At 43.1% G+C, this 15741-nt stretch overlaps 1 protein-coding gene across 1 annotated transcript in view; it reads right to left on the bottom strand.

Annotated features, from left to right (window-relative positions):
* The window catches only part of LOC103363024 (diacylglycerol kinase eta), a 90201-nt gene extending 77442 nt beyond the window's left edge, over nt 1-12759 (bottom strand). The window contains exons 1-3 of the mRNA XM_008289600.1: nt 12512-12759; nt 11162-11504; nt 8993-9097 (exon numbers count right to left, since the gene is read on the bottom strand). Of these exons, the coding sequence (XP_008287822.1) occupies nt 8993-9097; nt 11162-11254 (198 nt within the window). The 5' untranslated portion in view covers nt 11255-11504; nt 12512-12759. The remainder of the gene's footprint in view (nt 1-8992; nt 9098-11161; nt 11505-12511) is intronic.
* Nucleotides 12760-15741: the final 2982 nt, after the last annotated feature.

Genomic DNA, 15741 nt, shown 5'->3' with positions numbered 1-15741 from the left:
AACAAATTTGGCAGGCAGATGTACGGCTTTTTCTAGATCAAACATAAACAGGCAGAAAATCGGGAGGCCGCCCAGGAGAGCATTGTCGCTTATTCTGATGATTGATGATAATAATAATAAGCTGTTAATCAGAGACACTGTGGAGAACCAACCAGCCAAGACTAATAAAGATCAGCGAGGATTTAAATTCTTATCATATGAAGAAATATTGATTTATTGGCTCTTTAACTGGCATGTGACACTGATCAGTGTTTACTGCTCCCACAGCTGATGTGAGTCTGGAGCTTAACGGTGCTGTATTGAATTTTTAGCCACTAAAGGCTCTACAGAGCAATGAGTGGCTCATATATTGCTGCTATGTTGTGTTTTACCAGCGTGCTGCTAATGCAGGGAGGACAGGATGCAGATCTCAGACATATTTATGTGGGATTTAAGAAGCTCAACTGAACATTTAATCTGCACTGTTTGAAGAAGACGTGTGGTGGGAAACACCCAACAATGGAAAATGCAAATAATCTGGCGCCCATAACAACTTCTCGAGAAAACCTTTAACCATAATCCGATAGATTTACGGCTATATCTGTCTTATTTTTCCTGCTGGTGGCCAGGTTTGTGTTGTGGCAGCCCTCGATGTCATTCAGCTGTCTTTCCGGTGAGCCTCTCATCCACGACAAACTCCAACTCTCGCACTCAGTCGACTACTCTCACCAGCTGCAGTCCAACATGACAGAGTTGGAGTCCATCTGCAGAATCTCACCGGAGAGGTGGCTCAAACGCGGGATGGACCGGGCCTAGCTGGTTAGCAGCGACCCAACTTTTAAAGGAAGCATCGAGGCAGCGGAGAAACAGAACTGCATGTGAAAACTTGCACAAAAACAGAGATGCAGAGATCAAGTGACAGATTTTGTAGCCAGGCAACCACATGCAGAAGTCATCATTTGATCACATGAGTTCAACTGAAACTGTGAAACTGTGAGAAGAGATGTGATTGAGATCATAGATAGTAATTCTACCTCCAAACCCATCACTCTGCCACCTCTACCTGAGAAGATTTGTGTTTGTTTTGCTGTTATGTGCAGCCCTAGTGAGGATTAAGGGGTGTATAGATAATGGATGGATGGATAGATGTTGCACATAAGAACAATTAAATTCATCTCACTTTTACTGATATAGTGCCAATTAATATAGCAAGATGAAGACCTCACAAAATATATAAAAGACCCCAAAACAATCCTCTTTACGAGGAAGGACAAAAAAAAAAAAGAAGGAGCAGGCTCAGGGAGAGCAGCCATCTGCCACAACCAGTTGGGGTTCCAAAATTAAGGAACCTTTTTGGATGCAGAAATGCTTTTTCTCTTCTTAATGCATTGCAGAGCTATTCAACAGTCGAGCACATACACTGGATTGACTCACATGTGTATTATCTGGGAAGATGGTATCGTATCAGGATTTGGACAGAGATCCAAGTAAAGAATACAGATTTTCAGTTGGTGAATGATTAATTTACCTCCAAGACTGACAACACCTGTCATAGGAAACAGATAGACAGTACAGTGGCGTACAAGGCATCAACAAACGAACAAAGGAGGAGAAGACAAAAAGCTGATCCGAGCTATTCAACACCAAAGAGCTTCCTAAATCTCCGAGATGTTCAGGTGGAGAATGCGATGAGCGCGCCGAGGCTCAGCTAAGCCTTTAGGATACAAACAATGCACAATCTTTGCACCAGTGACTGAATAACACATCTTAAATAGTCAGGCCGCCTCCTCAACAGTCCTGCCAACCTGTTGTGATGGTAAATACGGGTATTAGAGGCTGCTGTTTGCTGTGTGGATTTCTTATATAACCGACTCTGGATCTGTCTCTCTGCCACTTTCCACTCGGCCTCCACCTCTCTCACTCTTCCACTTATTAATTTTCTCCATCTTCACCTCTCTCTCTCTCGCTCCGCTCATCTCTTTCCATTTCTCTCTCTCTCTCTTTCGTATTGACCCACACACTACTGCAGCTGTATCACATCAAGCCAAGGGCATAAATCAAAGCGCACACACATACACAACACTGGCCTTCCCACACACTCGTGCACTCTCCTCAAGCCATTTGTGCCCCCCCCTCCCTACACACACACACACACACACACATCTATATCTCGTCCTCATCTCCATTGCAGTGAACGCCCACACAGATTTCTGCACTTGGAGCGAGATTCAGATAAAAAAGAACAAATATAGTGGGTTTGATTCCAACAAAGCACCGTGCAGGAAATCCACAGGAATGGAAAAAGTGTTACCTGTTGGTCACCACTCAAACCACCAGAAATACGAATCGTTATATAATCTGAAGTGCTGCTGCTATTTTAGAAGGAAGGGGCTGGAAAACAGAGAAAAGTTACGATTTATTGATCGCTCACATCTAAATAAAAGTTCAGGAAAATATTTTAAAGTATTTATTTCTAGAAAAACAACATCTTTAAAGAGCAGGGATCTGACGACAAAACCAGGAGAGGAAGGAAGAAGCGGCAGGAATAAGTCCAGAGGAGTGACAGACAGTCTAAGGAGGAGATGTCCTGTGCACCTGGCCTCACATGGAAACACACATAATGAAGGGACTGGCCTGTTCTGTGTGTGTGCTTTCATGCACACGTCCATAACGGTTTGCGTGATCGGCCTACTCAAAGCCACACACACACACAAACAAACACACACACACACACATCTATACACACAATTCACAGAAGCTGTTTGCTCTTCTGCCTCATTCTCTTCCTGTGTCTCCTTTATTTTCCACGCAGTAAATGAGAGCAAGGCAAAGAGGAGGAGGAGGTGGAGGAGGAGGAGGAGAATAGGATGGGAAAGAAAGAGGAGGAAGAAGAAAGAGTGTGAAACCTTACGTAATTGAGCCTGGAGGTAGAGAGGGACAGAAAGAAAAAACAAAACAGAAAGACAGACAAAAAGAAAGTAAGTAAATCCGAGTGGTCACTCACAAAAAGCTGATTAACTCTCTGGACTTCAAAACCTGCCGCTGGGTTCGAAATGCACATTAATATAAAAAACCTTGAAAAGAAGCAGCCAGAAGCTGAGCCAGAAACTTTGTGATGGAAACTGACCAAATCTAGATCTTGAAATTATAAAAATTTCATTCAATTATCACTTTATTCTACATGTCTTATTTGCACATTTGTCTAAATTAACCCTTTCCCATTAACCGGTTTTTTTTAAATTGTTAAAACCTTGTTAAAATTTCGGGGTTTTTCAACACGCAGAGAATAAAGGAGACCAGTATGAACACAAAATAAATATGTGAATAGTAAAATATCTATCGCATGGAGCGCTAATATGTTTTTCCAGCGCTCTTAACATCTGTAGGCTCTTGGAAAATTGCTGTACATGCGGTTTCCAATTTGTTTTCAATTTCTGAAAAATCAATAATCAAAGAAATGCAACTTTTGCTTTTTATGTCATTATGATTTATGGCACTATAACTGTGTTGCAAAAGATGTGTTCTTGTACTTCTAGCCATGGTTCGATACAACTGCAGGACTTCAAAACGTCAAAACGTGCAATCAAACGCCCGCAGACTGCTTTAGGTTCAGACGGTTAAAAGCAAACCCGACAGACTTCTGCTGCAACATGTGGCATAGTGTAAAACTTGAAAGCCACGATGAGCTGTGATTTCTGTTTCTCAAACTTAGCTTCACATCAGCTGCTTTCTGTGACAAACACTCTGCTGCCTGATCATCCAGAAATCCAGTGAACTGAAGCTCAATCACACGAGCAGCATTTAAACCGAAGCTGCAATCGAATCACAGCAATTAACGGCAAAGTAAACCTGTGCAGGTTTCACGTTAAGTCGTGAGCCGTGGTGACCGGGGGGAATACGTGCCACTGACCATCTTCACAGCGCTGACCTTTGCGTGAGAGGATGCCAGACAGAGAGGGAAAGAAAGTAAGCTTGCTAGCTCAATTAGCAAACCCACTAGTTCTGTCACTAATGATCACAAAGTTCACACAAGCTGGTCTCATCTTCTTTCTCTCCCTCGCCAGCTCCTCTCTGTGATATAATACTGTAAAGTCGTGGCGTTACTAACGGCCCTGAGACAACTTGTGTTATGATCTGAATAAACAAAATTGAACTCCGGGTTCAGCTACGCCACACTTTTTCCATCCACCTCTTTGCATTCGTCCAGTGTGACTCACCAGATGTGGTAAAAAGTGTTGTAAAAATCCCCTTTTCACAGGAAACAAGAACTTCTGAGCACAAACCTACATGCTATAAAAATGTAAGTATAGCTGAGGAGTTGGATCAAGCAGTAAGGCAGCAGATTATCCATGAGAAATCCAAGTGGAACACACGCATGCAAAACCATTCCTCCATCACTATTCCAGGGGCACCATGCCTACATCCTGGGCTCAGCACTGCCCTGTGATTGGTTTAAACAAATACAAAACAAGCATGAATGTTTTTACTCCTGCAGCAGAATGATAACGAGGTGCTGACAGACCACCTCCAGGACTGACCCAACCTTGTGGAGAATTGTTTTCCCTCTTCGACAACTCTGTACTGAATAAAATGAAGCATAACCTTGAGAGGAAAAAGCCACAGGGAGTATCCCCTGGAGATGCTCCCTAATATTCACTACACATAATCACACCACCACGTCACTTTGCTTTTAGGCTGCACTGTTCCTTTAAGGTGCAACACCAGCCTTGGATGCCGTAAGCGTGCTGCTTGCCAAACATTTTGACTCGCTCTTGTGTCATTCTACTTCTTTTTTTCCCCACCAAGTGCATCAGAGAAAGTCCAGAGTGACAAAACTGCTGCTGGGGACAAAGATCTCAACTAAATCCTAACATTTCAAGTGAACCACTTCAGCGTTTCCTTAAACAGGTCATCAAGTCACAGCTCAGTAAACAGTAGTTCTGTATGAATAAAGGTGAAGATGACTGATTGCGATAAGGTTGCATTGCATGGTGTGCTGCAACCGAAATGAAGTGACAACAGTTCCTGCTTTGTTATGTAAACCAGCTCGTTTGACTTCCACGTTCATGCAGCTAAATGTCATTAATTTACTGCGCAAAAGCTTCTGAGAGGTTAACTGGTGCTAATTGTTTATCCTAAAATGAATAAAACGAATGCTGAACATGATAAATATGCAGCTTCTTTGTCCCCAGCATCCCAGTATTGATAACCTATAGCGGCCTGTGGATTATGCAGCGCTCTGCTACAATAGCACATCATGTATCTGGATGTAGCGCATGCTATTGATTTACCATAACATGTTGTGCTGCAAAGTGTTCTCTGGATTTATGGCACAGAAACATACATACTTAGATTTTTTATTCACTGAATTTAGTACCTCAACTATTATCATAAACAATCGACGAGACCAGTCGGATGGAATGAGCCCAGGCTGCTAACATTAGGCCTAATCGATGTAGTGAACAGTTTTATACGGTGTTTGTGTCCCTGTGGCGTTGTTTCTGTTGTCGTTGGTTTGATGAATTACATACAAACACAACAGGTTACTGTACGTAGATGATTCTACATTTGAAGGGCATTTAAAAAGCTTAACATTTACCAGACGAGCACAGGCAGGTTCATGTGCCCAAAGTCAAAATGAATTTTCTGCTTCACGCAGGACCTGCTCTCTTGAGAGGAAGTCCTGTTTAACCCACCACGTGCTACTATCTCTGCAGACTTGGTTGCTCTTAATACCATCTCACCGGATCTGGGTTGAAAGATCTGTGATAGCTGAAGGCTCTGTCACAGTCTATATTTGCTAAAACCTGAATATAGAGTCAATAGGAGGCTCAGAAGTCTTATTGTGACACAAAAATAAATAAAAATACAAGCACTGCCTACTCCAGCTTTAAGGATGTCTCTGATTTTCCTGCAGAATGAGTAGAAATGACTGTATATGAACTCTAAACAAACAAGCTGCCGCAAGACTGAAAAACTGAAAGCGACTCTCACCGAGACATTAAAACATGATTACACACGTACGGCAAATCAATCTCCATCAGTCACAAGAGTCTACTGGCTGACTTTTACAGAGTCAGCCAATTAGCAAATCTCCAAGGTCACATTCATTTTGATTACAGACCACGAAGCAGCAGCAGCAACAAAAACATTTACAGTGTGAGTGGTTGGCAGAGTGGGATTGTTGAAAACAGCATTTAATCTAAAGCCGTGAAAAACGATGTACGTTCAGTGTGAGAATGTGGCGAGCTTCTGAAAATCTCAAAGAGTTCAGAAATGGCTCAAGAGAGGCTCCATTTGCTGCACTGGTGCCCCAGTATTAAAAAGAGCTCATCTCTAAACCCAAAGATATTTAATTAGAGCCAACACCAGCGTCTCCAGAGTCAAATGGAAATGACACGCCCCGTCTTCTGAGGGCTATCACCGCATCTGTATAATTATTTAGGGACTCTCGACTGAGGAACTGAATTAATCTAATGGTGTCAGAACGTCATGTCACACTTGATAAGAATTAGCACCTCCTTAACAAGCGCGCCAAAAGACTGCAGCTCTGACAAGTAGGGAAACAGGCAGGGGACAAAACCAGCAAATGACGGAGGTGAGAGATGCTCCGATGTCGCTGAGAAGTAAACAGCAAAACAACTGCACACAAACACCGTGTTTCGCAAACACAACGTGTAGCCAAATTCACCAAAAACACACACGCTCACACACGTGCTAATGCATGGATACACACACCTAGATGTACACAAACAAACAAAGGGACACACTAATCCGCTTGTTGTCACCGAGGCATAATCCTGTAGTCGATGACTAACTTAATCTAAGTCACATGACTTGGGAAGGGATGCACCTCCCTTCGTATTGGCTGAAATAAGCTGCTGGCATCATTGTGCTGAAGCCAAGAGGTGAAAATTGTTTTTTAAAAATGATTCATGATTTCCCTGTAAAGTTATTTAAGAAGTCTGTTCCACACAACAGCAGTCTACCCAGTAAGAACGCTGCATAACATGATAACTGATGAGTTTGTGTCAACGACTTTGACGTCCAGCGTGCTTTTTATAGAAATCAAAGTGAATTGCTTTCTTGTCTTTTATACAGTTGTGACGTTAAAGTCAAATTTTGAACAGATATTCAGGGGTTTTCCAGGTTAGGAGTGTTTTGGTTCCTCTAAAGGGGCCAAGATGATAAGAAATTTTAAAGAAATGTGTTTTTTAAAAAAATCAGTTTTGTTAAGTGGGGCTTCTGCTACTGAAGCATGACAGACATTTTTGTTTATCAGATGCTCAGAAATAACAAGACAACGCACACCTTTGAAAGCCCGAACTGAGCCTGGGAAAAACCCGTAACACAATTTGTCATGTTGTCCAAAACTTCTGAGTTAATTGCAAATGTGATGTTGTTGTTAATAAGATTTTTTATAGTTTCAAAATAGCTAAAATAAACTGTTCGTTATCCTTTTACAGCATCATTGTACATTTGTCAAACTCCACAATTTCAAAAGGTAAAGACACGTTTAAATGTCAAGTTTCTTTAAAAGTACTTGAAATTTAATCTGCGATTTAAAACATTTCCTTTAATTTCTTTTATCTCACATATTTTACATTTTGTATAATTTGGCTCCACCTTAAAATTTGTTTATATTTATTTACATTCTTAGAAATGACTGTTTTGGGAAAAGGTACAAAAATCCCCCTGAATTATTTTCTACTTGATATAAACACAGGAAACCACCACAGATGGCACCTAAAGAGGTCAAAATATGAGTACGCGGTCGCGGCTTTCACCCATATTTCTGACCCCGTAACCATGGCAACGTGTTCATATGCACACGTCGCATCGAACACGTTGTTGTCCGACGAGATTAGCGGATCAATACCAGACTGATATCCAATACCATTGTGTGCAGCGGGAACAAACAAGGCATTATGGGATGCCATCCCCATGACGACGGGGGTTGACATGTATCCAGTGTCTCCTATTGATCCGAGTATGTTTTACAGTTTACGGTCAATGACGGTAATGGATAATGATCTCCAGACATACACACATGCATACAATAATAATTTGGACATTTGGCAACTGGATGTTGGCACTGAAAGTATTCTTATTGTGGATATTAGCTCACCAATAACCAACGAGACACACACCTGCCAGTAAGAGGGTAAAATATCAAGCCATCGATACCTTACAGAAAAACAGACTCCAGAGGCCAATAAGCAGCTATCACAAGTCCAGTAACAAAGGAAGCTGTTACTCCCTGAAACCTGAACACAGCTCATCATCACTGCAGCGTTATGACCACAAAACAAACCAGGAAGTGAGCTGACGTGAATCGTATGTGATCAGAAGCCTGATCTAGGTGTTGATAAAGTTACACCAGAGCAAAAATCCAACAGAGGCATGACAGAGGAAGGGAAAGGGTTCACAAGTTAGTGGTTCAAGCCCATTGAAATGTGTGCGATTGAGGCCTCAAACAAAGTCGAGTGTCCTTGAAACGGCGTCAAAACAACACTCACACCTTCGTACTTGGGTGAGATGTTTCAATTTTATATTAGCTCTTAAATAAGTGAGCAGCTCAAATGTTTAATCAGGCTCCCCAGCGTGGCCCTGATGGAAAATTCCATGACTTTCCCAAACTAAGTGAAGAGCACTTCTTGAGCCTAAAAATTTCATCACTCCCTGGTTTGCTAATGCCACACAGGTTTTAATATGTATAAAGTTCAGAAAAGCTCTCAAAAGGGGTACAGCGATTCAAAAATGTAGGAAAAAAAAGGAAAAACCTGCTGAATCCATCCTCTGTAGTACAAAATGGTCTGAACTGGGTTGTAAAATAAAACACTCTGATATGAGCCGACAGCGCCCAGAGATTTTATCCCGATTTGCTGATTTTTTTTTTGTGTGTGTTGAAAACAAGCCTGTCAAAGTTCAACGATATTCTAGCAGCTCTCTGCCCGCTGGGACGTTCCCACCTCCTCACACTGACACACATGTTCACGCCGTCTCCTCCTACCTTGGTCCTCATCTGTCCCGAGGTGGACACTTTGCGGATCAGCTTGTGCGACGTCTCTTCCTGTTCTCCATCACTGTCTGACGACTCTTCTCCAGCTTCACCGGCCTGGAGCAAAGAAATTACCAAAACTTTATGTGACAGAACTTCAGCAACTGAACATTTGCTCATTTTAAACTGCGGTGGATGAAATGGAAAAGCTCGGCCACTGATTTAGAAGAAACGCTTTATTAAATCTGTGGTTAATGTAATCAAGTGTCCCGTTTTATTTACTGCCTTAACACAATAGAATTACATAATATCACAGCTAACGAGCACTACTTGGGTAGAACAAACAGAAAACGGACAGAATATAGTACGTATATGTATTTAAATTGATAACTTAGAGTAGGAGGTTTAAGTAGGTCCTTCACCCCTTTCATAGATGCTTGTATATTCTTAGTTTTTATTTGTTGTTGTGTTTTTGTTACAAAAGCAGTTTTCTAGTCCACTCCTTTACCATGCGTATAAACTGCTAAACTGTAAAGAAAAGCACGTCTTATCCTTCCATACATATCAAGGACGTGACTTTTCTTCCTCTCTCATTAGTTCCTATTGTCCTGCTTCAGTCACTTATTGGAAATTCGGGATACGCAAAACTGTGACATGCAGTCGTTCATATAAATCATGTGGTAATAAGACACATAATGTGACGACAGCATTTTCTTGACCAACGTGCTTATTTGTACCTTTGCTGAGTGTCTCTGGTCGCTTGACCTTGTCCTAAAGGAGCAGACTTGTTCTCTCTGATGCCCGCTGTATGAGCAGATTTTTATTTACCAGTGTTAAGATGCTGTGAAATCACCACTGCTTAAGTTGAAGAGGCTTCACTCAGGTCCACATATTTAAGCCTCTGAATCCAAAACAGTTTTCTGTGTTTTTGCTTCGGTCACATTTTTACTCACTGTGGGGTCATTTTTTACTGAAATATGAAGTCCTGCACCTCTAAGGGAACAACAGCCATCGCTAGAAGAAGAGAGGACTCATACATGTCTATTGTGCAGAATGACAAAGTTATAAAATAGAATTTCTTTGATTATTTATTTTTACAAAAATGAAACAGGAATCAACATGTACAACATTATCCCAAGGAGCCATAACACCAATAAAGGAAAACAAAATGTTGACAAGACTCTTCCCTCTCCTCTGTCCACCACCTCTGCAGAGATGTTTCACCGCGCTGAACGCATCTTCCAACGACTTGCTCCTCTGTTTACCATTTCTGAACCGTGCCGCATTTATTTACATGACCGAGCACGTTTCATTCCGCTTGCAATGTCGTCACTCGTTTCCTATCTGCTCTGTAAACACAGCCTACAGTTCAGCCAAACAGTTAGTCACACCTGAGTCAAACATTTATTCTATTCGGTTGCACCAAGGAGCACTGAATCTTTGTGTTCACTGCATCTGGTGCCGACTGATTATTTAGGTGATTTTATACATAAAATAGAACAAAGGGATTTTGATTCAATATCACAATGTTAAGCTATGCTAAGCTTTCTGAATTCAAGGGCCGTTGAAAGGATGAAAGTCTGATTATTCTTTCAGGTTTAACAGTTTTTAACTCTGATAAGTTGCGTAGATCGTGTAATTGTGCCTTTCAGAGGGTTAAAGCTGAGTAACCTGAATCTTATAAAAGCCCCACAGGGTGAGTGGAGTTTTTATAATCTCTGCAGGAACAGACAGGTGTGGGAATGAAAAACCAGTCCTCCACAGACGTAGAAAACTCTCACAGAAAGATCATGTCATAATCAGGGTCACGTATGCTGCATATGTTGGATTCAAATCTCAAATTTAGGCAGAAACAAGTAAATCTCTGGACCTTTAAAACAGCTTGTTGCTTACTCTTAAAATGTATTGAAGCCACTTCTGTAAAGCTTAAAATGCATCGCTGCCTGTTTTTAGCGCAAAGAGCTGCGATGGTTCATTAACACTTACTGGCAACGTGACAGTTGTGGTCCCCGACTTATGTGAAAGTGAAACCTGAAGCCATTACTTGGACCCAGAGAGTAAGTCTGTGGCGTTTTATATGTGAGCAACGTGGCGCTTTCTCTTTTTGTAGCTTCACTTTCCAATTATACCTTTACAATCTTCTGCAGCTTTCAACATGAACGTAGATTGAACAGTACTCACAATATGAGTCCTCTCAGAGTCGGCCTGAGGCGACCCCAGGGACTCGCCGGGCCCCGCCACATACAGGACGTTTGGGTTCAGCTTGGACGCCATGACGGGTTTGCAGCCGAAGGCCAAGGAGAGGGAGCGAGGCAGACAAAAGTAAAGTGACAAGACACAGGTGAAAAGTTGCAAAAGGAGGGGAGCTCTGAATAAAAGAGGAGACGAGGAGGAGGGAAGGGTGGACTTTGGCGAGGTGAAAGCTTGGCTAAGTAGAGGAAAAGAGGAGAGGATGACGAATGGGACAGCAGGCTCCGGGACGCCACACTCGTCCTCTTGCCGATCTCTCTATCCAGGGCCAACTCTGGAAAAGATGGAGGGATGAATTATTGATCAGGAGAGAAAAGCTCACAGGAGGGGTTTTTTATTTTATTTTGCAGGCAGGGGGGGAGTTGGCGGCTGCTTTTCTGGAAGTTCGGAACACATAAACAAGTGACTTTCCGTCCCCCAACTCTAATTCATTTTTCTTCCTCCTCTGTGATCACACAGTCAGAGAGCTACAATGAGGGCCGCTTCTGTTTCTCAGTTCCTCTTTACTTCTTCCTGGCTTGTGCGAGATGACTTTGAGGTTTGCCCTGTTCTGTTTTTTTTTTTTTTTTAATTCAGCCTTTGAGATGCACTCTTTTGCCACTAACAGGAGAGCTGGTGCAGATGAGGATGAAGAGGAATTATGATTAAGGAGAATTAACAGTGCAGAGATGATGATCTGGCTCATTACAGGCCAAACACTCTGCATGCAGTAGCCAGCAGTACGGCTCACATGTTACTCATGTTTTACCTTCCAAAATAAAGTGAATACACACGTCGTTATGTATGTATGTGTGCGTCCGTGCGTGCAGGTGTGCGCGCACGTGTGTGTGCGTTTCCTTGATTACGGTGTGGACGCGTTTTTCAAACCCGGTGTGCGTCTCGCTCCGCTGCCGCCCCCGGTGACACCGAACTTGCACACATACATGTCCACTAAAGACAGGTTTCCAGCGTGAGAATGTGCGTTTCTGTGACTCACGGGGTTTGAAAATAATAATAATAACAATGATGATGATAATAAAAAAGAATAATAAAGAGAAGCGGACGCACAACAGGCTGCCGAGCGCCTCAGCCAGCTTCATCATTCATTCCGCTCACATCGCTGTTTACCGGAGCAGCTTTCGGCGGACAGAATAAATATCAATAATCAATTTAACTCCCGCACATTCGGCTCAGATGTCACAAAAACATTCAGCAGCGACCTGGACGGCCACCGCCGCCTCCTCTGCACACAGACACCCCCTCTGCGCTCTCGTGTGTCGATCAAACGTGCACGTTATTTACCTCGGCGACTTAATTTCTTCCCTCTTCTGCTCCGGCGGAGGTTAACCAGCGGCGGTGTCTGCCGCTCCTGTTGCCCGGCCTGGGTGGCTCGTCAGCCGGCGTTGGGTGCTCGCGGGCGGCCGGCGGTCAGCAGCAGCAGCGGCGGCGGCGGCGTGCGGGTCTCTCCGGTGGAGCTGGGCTTGCAGAGAGATACGCGGTCATACGCATAGCGCCGGAGCGGATCTGAATCAGGTAGGAAGAGGAGGGAGGCGGGTGAGGAGGAGGGAGGAGGGGGCGACGGAGAGAGAGAGAGAGAGAGAGAGAGAGAGAGAGGCAGAGAGAGAGATTTGAAAGCGGCCGTGTTGAGTCGCCTCGATTCGCTGTTCCGAGGTTAAACGGAGAGCAAATAACGCGCACACGCACGCATGCGCCTGCAAGAAAAAAAACAAAAAGGGAGCGCGACGGAGCCACAGGCCTGATGTACAAACACAACAAGACAGTAATTAACACACACACACACACACACACACACACACACACACACCATCACAGCGCACCTCTGGGTGACTTCAACACCTGGAGGAACAGATCTGGGAGCTGCAAGAATCCAACAAGTCTGGAGGAAATCTCAAACTAAAAGGTGCCAAACATTGATGTGGAAAGCAGAGAATTAAAATATATCGTCTCAAAGTAACACACTTGAAAGTTGTTTTCAATAAAAACAATCCTTTCCTGCTTTAAAGCTCCCATCTTGTACCTTTTTTCCAGCCATTTAATCAAAGTGTGTCTTTCACTTTTTCAGCTCAAACTAGTGCAAAGATGCTTTATTTCACCACAACCACTGGTTTTAGGGCTGCTTTGCTCTGGAAACCAATGAGCCCACTTCAGGAAGAAAACACTGTTCCAGTATCCACACCTCCATACTATGCAGGACGCCAAAAATAGATTTAGCATGTCTCCAAACATAGTGTGTCAAACGTACCAGGAACTTTGAGTAAAAAGAAAAAAATCTGCGATTCTGACAGGTTGAGCTGGATGACCACTGGTTATGGTTGCAATGCACCTGGGTCAAGTCCCTCCTTGCTGGTGAAGCTGGGAGGCTAACTAGTTGTGGACAGGAAGTAAGGGATGGCAGAGGTCTTTATGTTTACAGCTTTTATTTTACACCTCCAAGTTTATGACAACAATAAAAATGTATTTTTGCAACAGAAATCAGGTTGTATGGAGCAAATTCACAGATATTCTTCCCTCCAATCTCAGATATGCACACACTGCTGTGGCACTAAGAATACTTTACAGTGGGGGGAAAAAGAAAAGCCTGGATGAAAACATGGTTTCCAAGATGCACCGGACACGTCGTGGTTGTCGATTCTATTAAAGCAAACATCGAGCATCGTGGACGGACATAGCGCAGGCTTTCTGGAGAACACAGAACATCCGACTGTGTTTGGGCACCACAGCATGAAGCTACATATCAGAGCTCCTCCAGTGCAGCAGTGACTACTTCAGTTTAGGGATGTTAATAGTTTATCATTAACAGTTTAACTGATTAAATATATGTTCATGTAGTACCTGGTTGTGCCACCAGGTGGAGCCTCTTGCTGTTTGATAAGATGGTGTTGTTTAACACTGTAGCTACCTGAGGAGGTGACGACTCAGAAAGCAGAGAGCATCGTTGGGGTTTCGCCAGTGACGGGCACCATGACAAAGACTTCTGCTGTGGTTTATAGCTTCTGGCCAGTTCCCAGGATCCTCGGCTGAACTGAAGCACTCGTCAGTCGCAAACGTAACCCAGCGGCTAATACGGCAAATGTCATGCGCCCTAAGTAAATATTAGTCTATCAGCACGTCGAAACATTTCCACTCTATTTCAGTTGTCATGATGATTAATTGATTATTGACTGATGATGCTGCCAGAAGAATTTTCTAAAACCTGCCACCCTGCTTCATTTACAGCAGAATTTTGAAGGCGTGGATGATAGAGAATCTCCTCGCACAGTGTCTCCTCGTGACAAGCATTTTTTTAAGCATAATTTTTTTTTAGGCACATGTGCAGTCAGCATATTCGCTATGTGTACAATTCCTGCACTCACACATTTTAAGCTATGTCTCTTTGTTGAAGCATTATGTCTGCAAACTATAGTCATGCTGCTGCCCTGGTTGTAAGAAAATGTGTATCACCCTCTGTTTTGCAGCACTATACATACAGCACCTGCAAGTGGTTATTATTTTTAGCGTGTCACACAGACACAAGAGGCTGCCTTTGTTTGAATCAATACATTCCTTGACAATAGGATTAACAGGCTTTGAATGGGGTCCATAGTTGGCAAAACAAGCTCACCTCCAGGCCCATTTAACAGCAGTTCTGGAGCTTTCAATCCTATTACATGATTTCCAGTTGTCATGGAAGTTGTGGATGTTAAATTCCCATTTTTTCTTTACTTACTTCTTGCTCGGCTTTAAAAACATATTTTTCCATCGGAGCCTTTAAGTCCAGGACACGGCATGAGAAATATCTGGGGTTATGAAGGATAAGCAAGAAAAGCTTTCATTACTCGTCTCAGATGTTTTCAAGCCTCCACCATGAGGAAAAAGAAAAACATACGCTTCAGTCTGCACTAAATCTGTAACCTACGACAAAGGGTTGCAAAGAGATTTGGTTAAAGGGATCACAAGGTAAAAACCAACTCCACCGGCAAGTAGGTGCATTCAAATCTGCTGGCTTTTCCTGAGCTCATTGTTTTATTTTGCATTTGTGGGATGCAAAGTGCAGCTGGCTCGAACCTAGTGGCGCAACATTCCTCTTGCAGGCAGAAACTAATCTATTTTGCTGAAGATGCTGTCCAGACAAGCTCTCAGAACTTGCCTTGCACTTCATCCCTCTTAGATCTTTATCTGACGACTGATTTGTGCTCAAATTTCAACTCAAATCAATAGAGACGCTGTGAAGGAGAGCCCACACCTAATAGAGCCGGCGCTCCATTAGAAAGAGAGAGGGAGACATCCTCATTAATAAGGCAGAGGGTGAGAGCGAGCCACATGTGCACACCGACACAGATACAAGGGCACAATGAGGCAGACGCACACACACTGATACACATGCACTAATGTGGCACACATACTGGCACCACTCAGTGCAATCGTAATTTGTTTACAGTTGATTAAATATTCATGCTGAATTAGCTGTGAGCCTGCCAACAGTCACTTCATTTACACCGTGAGTGTATGTGTGTGTGTGCGTGCCCCCCTCA

This window comes from Stegastes partitus, unplaced genomic scaffold, assembly GCF_000690725.1.
Source record: "Stegastes partitus isolate 25-593 unplaced genomic scaffold, Stegastes_partitus-1.0.2 Scaffold625, whole genome shotgun sequence".
Classification (NCBI taxonomy): Eukaryota; Metazoa; Chordata; class Actinopteri; family Pomacentridae; genus Stegastes; species Stegastes partitus.
The sequence above is the reverse complement of the archived record's forward strand: the minus strand, read 5'-3'. Positions and strand labels throughout refer to the sequence as shown.